Here is a 16,850-nt window from a genome sequence, read left to right as displayed (position 1 = left end):
ATTCTGCATACATACACAAAAACAACAGTGGTACATAGACGAGGTATACAACTATTCAAAATTGAAAAGCAAAACGAACATTTGACAAATTTATCTTCCAATACCTGTTCATATGTGAATGCAACTCTTTTGTTAGAAGAGGTGCTGTCTATCCTCTGAGGGTTTCCTCTGCAATACAATTAGTTGGATTTTGAGTCAGAAAAAACTCCAGTGAACCACATTATACAAATCAACTAATGACTTGTGGTAAAGGAATATAAATTGCAGACAAAAATGCAAAGGCGTTCAAGAAAGAGAGGAGAAAAATAGCCTCAGATCAAAATATGCATGAGTCGCATGACTTGAAAGGGAATCATACTTGGGATTGATTCGCTAATAAGAACTTTTATTCATCAATTTATGAGTAACGGGAAAAATGAAAGCCATCATTAATTAAGTGCTGAGAGGATAGAACGGGTACAAAACTAACCTTTGGCATTATTTGCACAAAGTGGTTGTTTTCGAACTTGAACCCATGTTCTCACAATTACTAGCCCAACTTCTACCACAACACCAAGCAGTGGCTCCTATATGAGGTTAAAGGAGGAGAGGGAGAAAACAAGAATGATTGAGATGTTTTTTCACGTGTTACAAAAGGACTAGATAGGTCCAAAAAAAAAAAAAAAAATCTACTTGGGATAACCAAGACCTGATTTACAAAAACAAATTTTTTACTCATAGGTCCAAAAAGGGCCCTGGGGGTCCTATCATCCTGAGACTCTTTAAGGCTGACTAGGTTGGGCATCCAGATTGTATCTTGCTCATGGTTTACTTAAATAAAAGATAATCTTGACATTTGAGAAGCAAAGAATGAACCTTCAACATTATAAATACCAATAGCTAACTATAAAAAATTTGGGCAGCAAGGGTTGGAATTGCTTTTTCTTAAAAGCCACATTCTTGTGAAATAAGATTAAGGCAGAAAAAAGAATGAAAGTTTCCATATTTAGTTCCAAACAGAAAAGAGAAAGGGAAAAAAAAAAAAAAAAAAAGTTACTTGAAAAATGTTAGCTACATTCCATTAGGGGTTCAAGTTGGGCAGACCCAACCCGAGTCCGAGCCCAACCCAATCGAACTTCCGGTTTAATATGTTCAATCCGAAAAGAACAAAAAAAAAGTGAAGACAAATCACCAATAAATAAAATTTATTGTGTATCTGACCTTTTATGCTGCTCCTTTTCATCTTATAGTGAATTCTATGAGAAATCCTCCATTGTTCTCAACAGTGAATTTTATGGGAAATGTGTTATTTATTGGGAAACGTGTTTATTTTTTCTTTATTAGAAAAGAAGCAGAAACTTTCCAAAACTAAACCCTAAATTTTCCACCACATTCCAGAAACTCCAAGAAAATTAGATTCCAAAGAGGAGAAAAATAAAGAATATTTCCACGGGTTCAGACAATTGGTGGCGGCGATAGCAAGCGGTGGTGAGAGTAAGGGGCGGTGGTGGCTAGAGCAAGGGTGGTGGCAGTAGAATCGAGAGAGAAGAGGTGGGTTGCGAGTGACTTGGACATTACCTAAAATATAAAAGATGGTCGGTGAGGTTACACATTTGTGAAGACCCAGATGATCATCGGCAACACTGAGGATGGATTCTCAGTGGATGAAGAGAGAGAGATACAAGGTAAGGGTAGGGTTCTTTAGTCTAAGGGTTATATATATACCAGCACAACCGTTTGATTGAAAAAAAGAAAATAAAATTATATAATATGCAAATGGGTTTGGGTTGGGCACGGGCTGAAAAGGATCAGGCCGAGCCCAACCCGGATTGACGAAAAACAAACCCCAGCCCGAAAAATCTTGGGTTGGGTTTGGGTAGAACCCGTCCAACTTGCATCCCTACATTCCATGAGTAGATTCTTCGAAGTCAGTACGAATTCACTTTCAAGCCATCATTAACTTTCAATGCTTAATGGCTTATTATCATTATAATTATAACTTTTTAGTTCCTCGCCTTTCTCCAGATAAGCAACGGTATGAAGGAGAAATAAGAAGAAAATTCGGTGGGTGTTGACTAACAGTGATGGGAGATCTTGATAAGACTAAGTACATCTATAACGTTTTAAGTTTCCAGGTCCAGCATTAATTCTTATTGATTCTGGAGATGAGTCAGGTAGAATATATGGAACAAATTAGAAGGCGAGGGCACAACATCTAGACTGGTATTTTGTGACCAATTGGAACCTTTCCTATGCCAGTGTCTTGCTAAAGCTTATTAAATAAAATGAAAGCTTGAACTCGAGTCTGCAGCACAAAGTCCAAGTTACCCTTTAGAAATACTTGTAATGATCATGTAAAAACCAACTACAATGAGGAAAAGAAAGAAAATAGGAAAAGGACAAACAAGTACCACTACCAATATTGAGTTTGTGGGGGGGGAGACTTCTTTTAATTACCTTATCATAGAACTCTCTATTAATAGTGTAAAGTAGAAAGGTGTAAATTCAAAATATATTTAAAACCTGTTTGAAACTATCTAATTGTATGTGCACCATGTCAAAGTAAAACTGCTTCTTACTCTTCAAAGGCTAATAACCTTTTCCATGCCATCCATTGCACTTCTTCCTGTAGGAGCATAACAATCATATTAATTCTGCCTATGCATGAATTTCATGGAAAAACAGTCAGTAAAATGCCAAAAAAAAAAAAAAAAAGGTGAGTCAATGTGTGTGCATACTTTTAACATCTTAAAGCGAAACCACAAAGAAGACAAGTATATTTCTAAAATCATAAATAATTCCTGGTCTACAGTTCTTCTTTCTAATAAAATACACTTGCACGAGAAGCAAGCAGGAAAAAAAAAATTAAAGAAAAAATCTTTAGGAAGTTACAACGGGATGAATAGGACACTTGGAAGTCACTTTATGACTTGCAAAATAAAGAGTTACACTTTCATACAAGTGTGTAACCTCATAGAATATGAGAAACGGAGTCAAGAAATTGCCTTGCAGGAGCCTGATGGTGGCACAGCAAGCATATTCCAATCAATTTCATCAACATATTTCTTCAGCTCTCTATAGACAGCCCTTGCGCTATTATATTTTGGTTGATAATCAGATAATAATCCTTTTGCCTGCATTAAACAATATCATCAGAATACAAGCCTTCATATATAGATGTTCTTGCAAGAAAAGATAAATATGAACATAGTTTAAATAATTGAAGTCAATGGTGAGTTGACACATGATTTATAATGTAAAGAAAGCCAAAAAATTATCATGCATGTGTCATTCAAAATGCTAAATGCAAGTCTGATTATAATAGCCAGCACAAGGGAGATGGAAACACATAAAGGAACTCAACAAGTAAAGCAATGATCTTTTCCGAAACCTTAAAACATAAGCGACACCATGGATACCAGATTTGCCATCTTTTGAATTGTTAAAATAGAGCATGAGAAGACACATCATTCACAAACAAGCTTACGTAAAAATAATGTAAGTAGACCAAAGCACAAGTATAAAACTTCTAGAAATCATTCTACATTCTTGAGTTTACGAGAAAACATCAAAATAGTTTCATTAATGTCTTCTTTTGTGATGAGAAACTTATATTTTTCTTATGTTTACTACCCCAATGGTGATTTGACAATAAACTGTCAAAAGATATTGTTAGTATTTTGTAATGACCACCATAAACCTTAATCTTTAAAATAAAAAAAATAAAAAATTGCATACCCCCCCCCCCCCCCCCCCCCCCCAAAAAATAAATAAATAAATAAAAACTTATAATAACCAACAAACCCCCCTGCACCAAGAGATCTCTCTTTCTCACACACATACACAAAAGCAGAAGAGAGAGAAAGAGAGAGAAAATATATATATATATATATCTGCCTCTTCAAGACCTTCAAGCAGAGTTAAGAAGTCCACTTAGTTCGTGTAACCATCAACAACTCCTAAAGTTCAAACTACTAGAAAGGGTTTAACTTTATTTATTTATATCCTCTAATATGGACCTTCACATGTGGCCAGACTCTTCATTACAAATGAAGCAATGCATGCATCAACTATTATTATCAAGATGGTAGTCAAAAAATCCAAATCCTCTCATTTACCTTCACACGCAAATATTTCTCTCGATAAAAATCACGCACCAGTTCAAAGAGTCCTGCTATTTTTACTTATCAAAAAAAAAAAAAAAAAAGAGTCCTGCTATTTTCACTGACAAAAAAAGCAACCAAATAGACTCTTTTGGTAACATTTAGATGCACTTAAATGGGACCCACGTGAATTCTATTTAACTGCATCCAAAGGTTACCAAAAGAATCGGTACACTAATTGATTGTTTGTTTCACGGGTTAGATACACTAACCTGCCCTAAGGTTTGGTATAATTACACTTGGATGAAACTTTTCAAATTTTTTGCAATGACCTGGCTTCAAATATTACTCAGCATAAAAATACCAAAATATCTCTGATAATGAAAAGACCAAATTACCCACTTTTATAACATCAACACATGGGGCTTTCTGTTCACAACCTACCAGCCACCGTCGCTTCCCCCCACCCCCGCCCACTGTTGCCACCACAACCACCACTAGGGACGGAGGGAGTTAAGGCCTAGAGGGGGCACGTGCCCCCCCTGAATTTTCTCCCTCTCCTATATTTTATATATACTTTTATTATAATATATATGTTTTTCATAAAAATATAGAAAGTGCCTCCCCTGAATTTTCTCTTTCCCTTATATAATATTCTATATATGTTTTTTTTTCCCTCTTAAATAGTTTCCTTAATCCTTATTTTCTATATCTATAATTAGTTTAATCCCAAAAATATCACTCTATATATATATATATATATATATATACACACACTCATAAACATTAAGTTATATGCATTGACATTATACTATATATATATTATGGTGTACAACATTACAAAATGTGCCCCTCCTGAACAAATTTTCTGGCTCCGTCCCTGACCACCACCCCTTTCCCCTCTCCATCTCATCCTTTCTCCACCCACCATTGCCACCCCCCTCACCATCTCTCTCCACCCACAGTTGTTGCCACCACCACCATCTCTCTCCTCTCTCTTCTTCCTTAGTTCTCTCTCTCCTCTCCTACTCATCTTCTCAACCCACCGCCGCCGCCACCGACAACGAAACAACCACCGTCGTTAATCCCAACACGTGGAGCCCTAGCCAGAGCAGCACCCGTCAAGTCCTCAGGCCGATTGCCGCCACTCCTCTTCCTTCACCATCGCTTGACCTCAACCTCGCACATATGGGGGAAGCTGCCATTTCGCCGGATTCATCCCGGCGGCAGCACGCGATTCGGCATTCTAATACGATTTTGAGGCAATTTTGTCATTTTAAGGCTTGAAACAACATTTCAAACTCAATTGAGTGGATTATAGCTTGATTAATCTAATTAGTATAAAAATGTTCCTTTCTCTCTTACCGTTTCAGTTTTTCTTGTATTATTATTTTTTTTTTTGGAGGAAAACAGGAAGTTGAGGCCATCTGATATGCCGATGATGACGTCATGGACTATCTCGATCTGATAAGCCTTTTCTATCTCTTTACTTTGATTATGTTAGAGAAAGAAGAAGTGGGTAAGTGATTTTCTCGTCTGGGTCTTCTTTCAATAAAGATGTTTGCAATTGTTCACATGCTTTTCTAAACTAGGTCTTTCCCCCTCGCTCTAGAAACACCATCCAAGCAATTGCACCTCCAACCAAAACTTGATTCAGAAGAGTAACTGATCTGATAATAATCAAAAGACTATTTGAGGCTTCAAAAAAAAATAATAATAATGAACAGTAGTTGATATAATGATGCACACGTGGGATGAAATGCTTCAGAGAATAATGTAATTTGGACCATAGACACACTGTATACATGTAACTCAATATATCTTCATATGCCCCCAATTTTAGACCCTTTTTTGTTTCAGATTTTCTTGTATTTTTTGGATATTTTTCATTGTCAGTGTTCTTCCCATTTCAGTTTTTCTTGTATTCTTTTTGCAGAGTTAAAAACTCAACATCACTAAGTTTCCATTGCATTTACACATCCTTTAGGTGCTCTACAGCGATATATTAACTTATCAAGTGAAAAATAATTGCATCAAAAATTCAGAACAAAAGAAACTACCAGGGCACGGCTGACAGAATTTTCAAAATTTTCGTAGTCCTTCCAAAGCTGTTCAACATGATGTGTAGGAGTAACTATAGCCTTTTGGTATGCTTTTCTTACAGCAGTCATCCGTTGCGACTCTTCTTGTGTGTTTTGAGCCTACACCATAATCTTACAATAATGCTACAAGAAAAAAGTGAAAAGAACTAGAAACTAATGTACTTATAAATTATATTTTACATATGCAAAAAAGTGTTCTACAAACCGGCAATGACTTTAAAAAGGTGATGTACTCCATCCACACAGGCCCCGATGCAATGTCTGCTCCTGTAAGCAGATAATGGCAGAATAAGCATGATAGGTGTGTCTGATAATCTGATTCAAAACTATACCTCATTTATTCACTTCAAAAATTATTCTTTATTATCTACACATAATTGTACAAGCAAATAAAAACTTTCCACCCATATCCACTGCACACTAGCTTTTGCCTGCCTGAAAACTTTTTGGATGACTGCACAATACTAAGTTAAAAACCTATATCAATGCAACTGCAACTTGCTACTGCTGCTCCTATCCATTTAATAACTGATTCTTCAATATCTCTATACATTATTGTACAAGCAAATAGAAACCAACCAGCCACCCACAGTCCCACTGCACAAAAGCATTTACCTTCGTGGTTATTTTTTGTTATATTCACCACACCACCATTTTAAGGATCTGTGACGTTGTGTCCCGACTTTGGTTCTGGAAAAATTTTGACCCGTTTTTTGCTTGCGGTTGTGGACCGTGTTTAGTACTCTCTTGTAGCCCAAGAGACACTGAAAACCATAGAAAAGAGAGCAAGAGCTAAGGTTTGGGGGCTGAAACTTGTAATCTCCTCTTTTTCGCATGGTGAAAAGCTTTCACCGGATCTTCACCGTGGACGTAGACAAAACTTGTGCCGAACCACGCTAAATCTTTGTGTGTGGCGTGTTTATCTTTCAGTCGTGTTTCGTGATTTGTTCTTGGTTCACAGCATTTATTGTAACAAGATCTGTTTTTATAAAACTGCAACTGCTAACTTCCACCATACTCACCTCACAAAGCAATTACCTACCTGGTTATCTTTTGTTATATTAACCATTGATGAGCACTGAATGTTGCACATTCGAGCCCTTAAAGTTGCATATCTTAGTTCTTTAGTAATGTATGTAGTAGTACTTGTATCATTTACTTGGTTTCCATTATTTTCAGGTATTCATTGTCAAATCTGGTCAATTCTGCCCGATTCAAGCCTTGAACGGTGTTTCCAAGGATCGGGAGGAGCAATGACATGTCCGGGGACGATTCTGGGCTTAAAATAATGAAAAAGTGAAATGCACGAAGCTAGGATCGATCCTAGCTCCTCTAGGATCGATCCTAAACAATTTTCATAGATGTGTCGGCGCTTAGGATCGATCGATCCTGGGTACATCAGACTTAAATCCTAATAGTTGCGGGATTTACATGTTTTACTCCTTTCTTACCATATACAGGCCGGACTTCATCAAAAGCTTATGGTTCACATTCAGGGCCTGTTCTAAAGCTTATTTAGGGTATGGTTACCACAATTGAAAGGAGTTTTTGGAGTTTTAGGTAGAGACAAGCTCTACAGAGAGAGACATTGGCAGCTAAGGGCTTCTCTCTATTGTTACTTATCGCAAAAAAAAAAAAAAAGGCCTCTCTATTGCTGAAGGTTGAAGAAGGTGGTTCTGATCAGATATAGTAGTCCATGGAGATGGCGTTCATCACATCATTGAAGATTTCTTCCTTCTCCATGAGTAGCTAAATTCCGTCTTAGGGCATTGATGTAGCCCTAGCAAAGAAAACATGTGCTAATTGTTCTTATTTTTGGGGATCTTTTCTGGATAATGTATATTGATGCATGGTTAAGAGCAATTGACTTAGTAGAACTAAGCAATTGGGATTTAATGATTATAATCAGTTTTAATGAATCTCTATCTTGTTTTAGAATTGATTTTGCTTTAATCGAATTCAAACTTCTCTTATTTTATGTGATTATAGGAGTAGGGATCATGCAATGGTGCTTAACGAATATGTGAATGAATAGTTTGATAATTCATGCCCAGGGAAGACGGGTTGTACTGCAAAGTAGATTATAGTAGTTAGGTAGACAGGCCGTGCCAACCGAAGATGAGTTATGCTTAGTGTTTGCTCATAAATATCTTTCTACTTGAATTGGAAGTGAGCGTGATGCCACTCAATTCCCAAATATACATAAATATGAGTTTCCTCATAAATTAATACAATTGACCGAGTTATGAGGCTAGTGGTGAAGTCAATCCCTAAGTTTCCCTTCTCTGGATACCTATTCTCTCGTAACTTAGTTTAATTTCAGTTTTTACATTCATTGCATAGAAATCAAACCAAATTCTTCTCTTGAATCAAATCTAGAAGTAATTTTACACTTAACAATTCCACCACAGTCCTTGAGATTCGGCACCCTCTATATAGCCCTATCCTATAAGGATTCGTTCTATTGCGAGTGGTTTATTATTGGTAGAAATATCATACGCATCAACCATACCAAACCATTTTGAGGATTTGTTTCAATCCAACTGCAACCGCTACTGTACTAAGAAGAAGAAGAAGAAATACGAAATAAGATGCATTTAGACAAAGGGGTTGGAAGAAACACTTCCCAGATTTGTTTGTTAAGAATATTGAGGAGAATTTTCCAACATGGGAGTGACTGATCATCACACACAGAGTTCAACATTGATTCAGTGTGTCATAACAAGAAAAGGTGCAAAACCAAAATTTCACTTGTAGATGCCATGCATCTTGCAACATCAAGTCTTGGGTTACTTCCAAGTTTTTCTAATGTTAATAAGGCTATATACTGCTGCATGGTTTTGTAGATGAATTCCAATATTTTAGGAGTCAAGTGTGTATTGGTTATTTTAATATTTACTGGACATGGGTTGTAGTGGTGGTCCATGGATCGTATGTTAAAACATGTTATGGGTCTTTATATATGATCATTAGTAGGTCTAGGAGAGTCCTAATACTCAAAAGTTTCATCATAAAGAAGTAGGAATCTAAGTAAAGTGCAGCTCTATGATTTCTATTCAATCGAGTAGAGATTTGAAATTTTGAATGCATATTGCAACCTAAAACGGGGCTGAAGATCAAGGTATTCAAGGTGAGATTCATAAACTCCTTTTCCACTTCTACTCTTCTCCTTCTCTTTAATATTCTGCTCTTTATATGCTTTTAAAAGTCAATAGCAGCCCTTATCAACCCCAATATCTACCCCAAAAGTGCTACTTTAGTAAGTCCAATCCATCCCCCGATACAATTCAACCCCAGGATCCCAAACCCACAAAAGGATGCCATGTCTACAGTCACACAACCCTAGAGCAGCCCCTGTTTCACCCTCTCTCCCTACCAAACTAAAATCAACCATAACCCCTTTACCTTCCAGCCTGTAATTTATTACCTAAAATACCTGAAGTTCTTGTTGTCTAGAAATTCAAGCAACTGGTTATCTAAAAATTCTGTGACATTAATTCCAAACCAAGACAATTCCAAACCCATAGCATCTATAAACCCAACTCATTCTCCCACCATTTAAACCCTAAACCCACAACCATAACTCACGACAAACCTAACCGTAGGCAGTAATAATTTATGATTTCTAGGGATATGCTCATCAATTATTAAATACTGAAACCAAGAAGTAACCAAGAGTCTATTTGTTTTTCAACTAAATATAACAGAATCAGTGGACTTGCAGTCTTATTAGCCAGCCTACTCATTTACATTAAACCCAAGAAAGATTAACTCTGCAACAATCATTTTCCACCATAAATTTCCATGATTCCATCTGTAGCCACATTATCAGTAAATCAAAGGTCATCATGTATTTTCTCACTTTGCAACCCAAATTCATGGATTTCTCTCACCCTCACAGTGCCTTCAACTAGAATCAGATGACATCTTTGCGGGCTTTCAATGATTTTCTTCATTGCACTAGTAAAGCATCCTAAACAACAGCCTCACCTACCTCTAAAAATCCTCTCCTACGCAGAAATCATCCTTTGAGATTAATCAAAAAATAAAAACATATACATCTTCCAAACTTTCCGCAAAGTTTGTCTTTGTCCTACACCCCTACTTTTCATATAACTGTATGATTCAAGAGTTTCTATAATCATAAAGTTTGCTCCCTCCCTAGTTTCATGAACTGAAAATAGTGATGCAGTGCAAATGGAATAGGACTTTCTTCAAGCAGTTGAAGATCCTAAGAAGACTAGACTGAGATCACATTAATAGAGGCAGCATTGTTTATTGGGTTTAAGTCATTTAGTTAAGTCGTAAATCTATCTAAATTTTCTGTTTAATGTTTTACCTTCTTCAGATTTATTTCTTTTCTTTCAGAGCTGAATAGTAGCCGTTAGATTATATTTATAAGAAGGGTTAGGATTAAATTTTTGCTAGGGCATCCCTTGGGGCGTATAAAAGGGTTGTTCCAAGTTGTAATCAGCAGCCTCTTACTTTCCAAAGGGAGGTTAGGGGTTCCAAGTCTCAGAAGAGATGTGTGCGTGAGTACCAACTAGGAAAAAAAATAATAATAAAAATAAAGGTTTTTACTTTTATGATATGATTTGGGGTGAATTCTTGGAACGCACTACAATTGTTAGGCCGTTGGTGGAAGAAAAATTAAAGTTAATAAAACTTCTACTGCAAGATACATGTTCAACCAAGTTTTGCGAATCTACCCAATTTCAAAGAAAATCCAGTAAAATTCATGCTGATTATGCAAATGTGTTCTTTGTGAGTATAAGAAGATTATTGTATTTGATTCGAGTTCGGAAAAGAAGAAAGAAGGGATGGAACGCCATGCTCATATTTTTTATTGATCGTGGAAATTTGTTTCCAACTCCAGGACGAGTTTTCTCTCACCTGGAGGAACTGATGCAGTGCAAATGGAATAGGACTTTCTTCAAACAGTTTAAGATCCTAAGAAGACTAGACTGAGATCGCATTAATAGAGGCAACATTGTTTATTGGGTTTAAGTCATTTAGTTAAGTCGTAAATCTATCTAAATTTTCTGTTTAATGTTTTCCCTTCTTCAGATTTATTTCTTTTCTTTCAGAGCTGATTAGTAGCAGTTAGATTATATTTATAAGAAGAGTTAGGATTAAATCTTTGCTAGGGAATCCCTTGGGGCTTATAAAAAGAAGGATTAGGATTAAATATTTGCTAGGGAATCCCTTGGGGCTTATAAAAGATTTGTTCCAAGTTGTAATCAGCAGCCTTTTACGCATTACCAATATATCTAGTCTGCTGTAGCAGCTTTTTATCTCTCCCTTTCTTTGGGATTGACCTGTGGGTGTTTAAGCTATTCGTTAGCTTAATCTTGCTCTCTGTTTTCCCTTCTTCGGATTTATTTCTTTTCTTTCAGAGCTGATTGCATTAAATAGTCAACAATCAACAATTAACATGGTAAATCTTACCAAACACTTATAGTAAATCATCCATAACCGATTATGATAGATAAAGGCTCAATGTTGAACCTCGATGTACACCTTTCTTGGATGGAAATTCATTTTTACAACATTAGGAAAAATTGTGGTATGCTTGGAAATGCACTTGTACATGTATGCCTATTATGATCGTAAATATGTATAACATAGCCTTATTATCCTTGACTACTTAAATTCTTAATATAATGTTTCTCTAAAACCCATATTTTAGGAAATTAAAGACTAAGACACCCTTATTACTCCGCAACAATTCATAGCAGAACATTTTATGGAACAGCAGCAAACCACTGTTGCATACCCTAGTTTTTTTAATCAAAATGAACCTGCTGATGCACTACATAATTCTTGACCACTATATTGTGATAACCATTGGGTCGAAATCATGAGTTTCAATGACATCTTACCACTGCACTGGTTCGAAATCATGAGTTTCAATGACATCTTACCACTGCACTGGCAAGTCATGGTCAAGATCCACTAAGAGTTCAAGGCAAGTAATAAGCCAGAGAGCCCATTTATTAACTTTTACTATGAAAAAGAAAGGGTAAATTTTGCAATTTTCATTTGAAAAGGATAATAATAAAAAGTTATAAACATACTAGAGATTTGACAATAATTCAAGGAAGTATAAGAAGAAAAACACACCAACATAGCTGAGCATGAAATCAAAAGCTTTCCTAGTCTCTTCATGACCCTCTATCCCCTTCATCTCATTGACTTTCCTGATGAAACGGATATAGCATCGCCTACAACGCCGATGGTTGCATTACCCAGAAAAAAATTTAAATCAGCAAAAGTGAGTAACATGAAAAAGGGAATTGTGATGTACAAGTGGCAGAGGGTAGACAAATTAAAGTATGACATGTTACAAACTGCAATCAGAGATGAACGAACCACATTAGATTCTAATAGAAACTGTAATTTCTAAAAATTTAAAAATTTCCATATTATATCAGAAGATAGTGCACAAAATTATTTTCTTATTTTGTTAAGTAGAGCACATTTTTTCCAATCCATCCGATAAAATAAAATAAAAATCAATTTTTTTTTTAAATAAATAAGCTTAAAAATGTAGATTGGTAACACCATGTTGCAAATTTAGCATAATTAGAATCATTAAAGTCATGTATTTTTCCGGACCTAGATCACCTTCATCAAGAATTTGGTTTTTTAGATGGAAATGATAATTTCATTTAAGAATTGGGAGGAAATTTATATTACAGGACAAGGGTTATAAAAATGGGCTTTAGATTGAAAAATTAAAGGAGTGTGTGGCAAATTGTGATTAAAATAGAATTTTTGACTTGCAAAAATATAAAAAAAAATAATGAAGAGAATTATTTTCGAAGAAATACTCCAAGAATCGCCTAAGCATCACAATTGTGTTTTGTGTAATTGAGAAGAAAGGAAAGGAAAAAATAAAAAAAAATACAAACTGTTCTCCTTCACTTTTTGTGGTTTTGCTATCACAGGATAGTGTGAAGTGTGGACCCCAACAATAACTGTTTTCCTATAAGAAATATGTTCTCTCAGATAATTTGTTACGTTCTGTACAGAGACATGCATCACAGGAAAGTTATAGTCCTATTTTTCAACAAATTATCCTGCAAAAAAAAAAAAAAAAAACACTCTTTACTTTTATTTTCCTTTCTTCTACTTAAGTTTACTTTTCTTGATAACCACATTTTTGTAGATGATGTTTACAAACAAACAGAGCCCCAAGATCAGATGCATAAGACAATTCCAAGGAGCTTCAAATGGTACCAAAAAATTCTGTAAACTGATCTACATGAATTGGAAGGGTTTGTGATAATACATAGATTGCTCAATCTCTCTTGAAATTAAGATTGTGATTCAATGATTGGAACTTGGAACTTTTTTTACCCCCCCTGAGTAACTCGAAATCTTTGACAAGTACCAAAATAAACCACTTAACGCTGCACATAATAGCCAAATAATATACATACAACCCAACAACTAATAAAAAAAAATCCATTGGCCTCTACTGTCAGAGCAGACAAAATTTGCACAGTGTGAGGTAAGTCCTGACAGATAGACAAGCCCGTGATGGACAGGCCAGCAAAAATGCTAGGTCGCCGAGAGATGCATTATAAAACCCTGAGCGTCGAGGAGGCAAAGTAGACAATATTTGAACAGCTTGAGGCGAGTCGTAACAGCTAGGGATAAATTCATGAGATGGTTAAAGTAGCACCAATTAGAGATAAAATTTGATTAAGATGGGCTGGACTAGTGCAAAGATGACCAATAAATACACCAGTTAGGAAGAATAGCTTGGTCCACACAGGGAGTAATGCTATGGAAAGGAGAGAACGAAAATCGACACGAGTATAGTAAGAAAAAAGATATAATAGCATACAGTTTGACTAAGGTTACGACATTAAATAGAGCGGAATGAAAAATTAAGATTTATGTAGCAATTGAGCAAATTCAGAATCGCATTGAATTTTGTATGACCTAATACATCCAGACCTATATACATTTCAAGTACACATTACACACACACACACACTTATGAAAATGTTTTCTTAAATGAAATCCTAGATTAATTGTGTAACTTAGGATGGCAACAAATAATCGGCTTTCCATCAACAACCCCACTGATAAGTGCAGAAGAATGCAACCATTGCACGTGGCCATATAATATGAGCTCCCAGAGTATACCAATGTCATTAACGTCAACAATATGATCTCGTGGTATAAATTAACATAATGTAACTTTACTAATAAACAATTAAAGAGTGTAGCCAATTCTTAAGACCATAAGATGTAAGCATCACAATACGACAAAGCTAAAAATTACAAGAACCTAACACGACAGTATATTACCAATAAAATATACCATTTCAAAGAGTGTCACAGAAAATTTGTGCCACCTTTGATAGCAAGCAAGTGATAATATTAGCCAACAACAATCCTATTTCAGTAGACGGAAAAAAACATACCAAAGAGGAATTTGCAGACAGCTCAATAGACAACGGCTAAATATTTGTTTAATAGCATCATAATTATTTACAGCCATGTGTGCTTCCACATATTGCTTCCAGTATTTTGCCTACAGAAAAGGGAAGATAGCTTCAGCTATGTAGGAGACACTAAGATAATAGTCAAATGCCTTGCAGAAAAGAACAAATTTTCTAAAGCAAGGAAATCAGTCAGATCATAAAGGCAGTTAGCTGAACACTCAGCTGCAGAACTCTTTTTATAGTCTTTGCATGCTGTCACTCAAAAAACTCTTAAACAAGTAACATAAATTGAGGACAATTTACAAAGCCCTACTGCCCATCATTGGAACAATTTGGAAGAAAAAAGTAGGAACATTAACCTTTTATTTTTTAAATGTCAGTGGTTTGTCGAACATAATCATGCTTTCATTTCAGCATGACAGGTTCCATAATACACTTTTCATTTTGACTGCTCAACGGTTCACTTAAAAACTTAAATCAAATGCTCAACGGTTTACTTAAAAACTTAAATCAAATGCGGCAGACACAGAGACGCGACGAACACAGTCCAACACATGTCGGACATGCAAAAAAAAAACATGTCTAAATATTTTTCATTTTCGGACACACCGTGGACACAAATGTCTAACTAAAAGGGGATATTTAAAATAAAAAAAAAGATGGGTTAAAATTTAAAGTGTGGAATTCTTTGAAAGTTTCAATAATATAAAGGTCAAAACACACAAAGAATAAATAATTAAATACAAATCTATATGATATTTTTTATTTTTTTTTATTTTTTTTTTTGATAAGTAAATATATATGTAACAAAAACGCTCAAAGGGGAGCGACCTTAACAAAACAAACAAAAGACGCAAAAAGCGCCATTACAACGATAAGTTGTCAACAAAATCCAACAAACGGTCCGCAGATGGACAATTCCTCCCATTAACCCAAGAAAAAAGCGAATGCAAAACATACGACTTAATCACCCAAGTCGGCGCCTCCTTTCCCTCGAAAGATCTCATGTTCCGCTCTAGCCACAACCCCCACCAAACACAAAGAGGTGCAACCCTCCAAGCTTTCCTAACCTGACCACCCATTACTCTCCCTCTCCAAGCCTCTAACATGTCTACCGTGTTCCTTGACACCACTCACTCAACCCCAAACACATTCATAACCATACTCCAAACATCCGCTGCCACTTTGCAATGCAACAAAAGATGGTTTAACCGATTCACCCGTCATCTTACACATGCAACACGAATTGATTGTTATTCGACCTCTTCTTCTAAGGTTATCGATAGTAAGAATGCTGCCAAGTACTGCTGTCTATGTGAAAAACGCCACCTTCAGTAGAGCTGACGTCCTCCATACATATTGCATATTGAAAATGTAAGAATCTTGCTCACTTTTGCAATTGGGCTTCTTACTTGCTATGACCAATCATTGAAGCTCGACTGTTGGCAAACCTTCTTCTTATTCTTCATCAATAAATCCTTTTTCTCATTTTTTTTTTCCTTTTCTTCTTGTCCTCTTCTTCCTACACAAACCCCTTTCTTCCTCTACAGATTCCCTCTTTTATTATCAACAACAAAAACAAGCCTTTTTCCCACCTACTTGGGTAGGCTACACGAATCATATGTTTCCATTCCACTCTATTTAAGGCCATAGTCTTAGTCACTCCACATGATATCATGTCCTTCCTTACTAACTCTAACCACGTTAACTTTGGTCTTCCTCCCCTCTTTTATTATCAACAGTGCGCAATTTTTTTCTCAACAAAACCTTAATTCTCTTTATTTCTTTATTTTTTCTTTCTTTAACCGATTCTCTCCGTCTCTCTCTCAATAAAAGTCTCTTTCCTTTCCTTCAACAAAGACCTAATTTTGGAGAAGGTTTAGAAATTCTACTACTGCCTATTCTCTCTCTCTCTCTCTCTCTCTCTCTCTCATTCTTTACACAACTGTAATTTTTGTTTAGTTAAGGTTTTAGATTACAACAAATTTTATAAAGGAGTATAAATATTATACTTCAAACCCATTCTCTTTTCTTTTTTTCTTTTCTTAAATGAGAGAATTGTTGTTGTAATTCATTAGATATTTTTTATTTGGGATTTTTTATTCTTAATTTGATCATCATCATCATCCTTGCCTTTATCCCAAACGAATGGGGTCGGCCAAATGAATTCTCTTTTTCTATTCTATTCTGCTACCTGTCATATC

General features: G+C 35.7%; 1 protein-coding gene across 5 annotated transcripts in view; it reads right to left on the bottom strand.

The window, feature by feature from the left end:
* Positions 1 to 16,850, bottom strand: part of LOC132268530 (cleavage stimulation factor subunit 77) — a 37,362-nt gene that overhangs the window by 17,935 nt on the left and 2,577 nt on the right. For all 5 annotated transcript variants that reach the window (XM_059769390.1, XM_059769364.1, XM_059769371.1 and 2 more), the window contains 7 exons: positions 14,626 to 14,735; positions 12,308 to 12,408; positions 6,390 to 6,451; positions 6,143 to 6,283; positions 2,985 to 3,113; positions 2,559 to 2,605; positions 105 to 168 (listed from right to left, as the gene is read on the bottom strand). In XM_059769390.1, coding sequence (XP_059625373.1) covers positions 105 to 168; positions 2,559 to 2,605; positions 2,985 to 3,113; positions 6,143 to 6,283; positions 6,390 to 6,451; positions 12,308 to 12,408; positions 14,626 to 14,735 — 654 coding nt within the window. The remainder of the gene's footprint in view (positions 1 to 104; positions 169 to 2,558; positions 2,606 to 2,984; positions 3,114 to 6,142; positions 6,284 to 6,389; positions 6,452 to 12,307; positions 12,409 to 14,625; positions 14,736 to 16,850) is intronic.

The sequence above is a fragment of the Cornus florida genome, unplaced genomic scaffold (assembly GCF_030987335.1).
Source record: "Cornus florida cultivar Cherokee Brave unplaced genomic scaffold, ASM3098733v1 CherokeeBrave_3.0.0_Hap2_Chr01, whole genome shotgun sequence".
In the NCBI taxonomy this organism is placed as follows: domain Eukaryota; kingdom Viridiplantae; phylum Streptophyta; class Magnoliopsida; order Cornales; family Cornaceae; genus Cornus; species Cornus florida.
The sequence above is the reverse complement of the archived record's forward strand: the minus strand, read 5'-3'. Positions and strand labels throughout refer to the sequence as shown.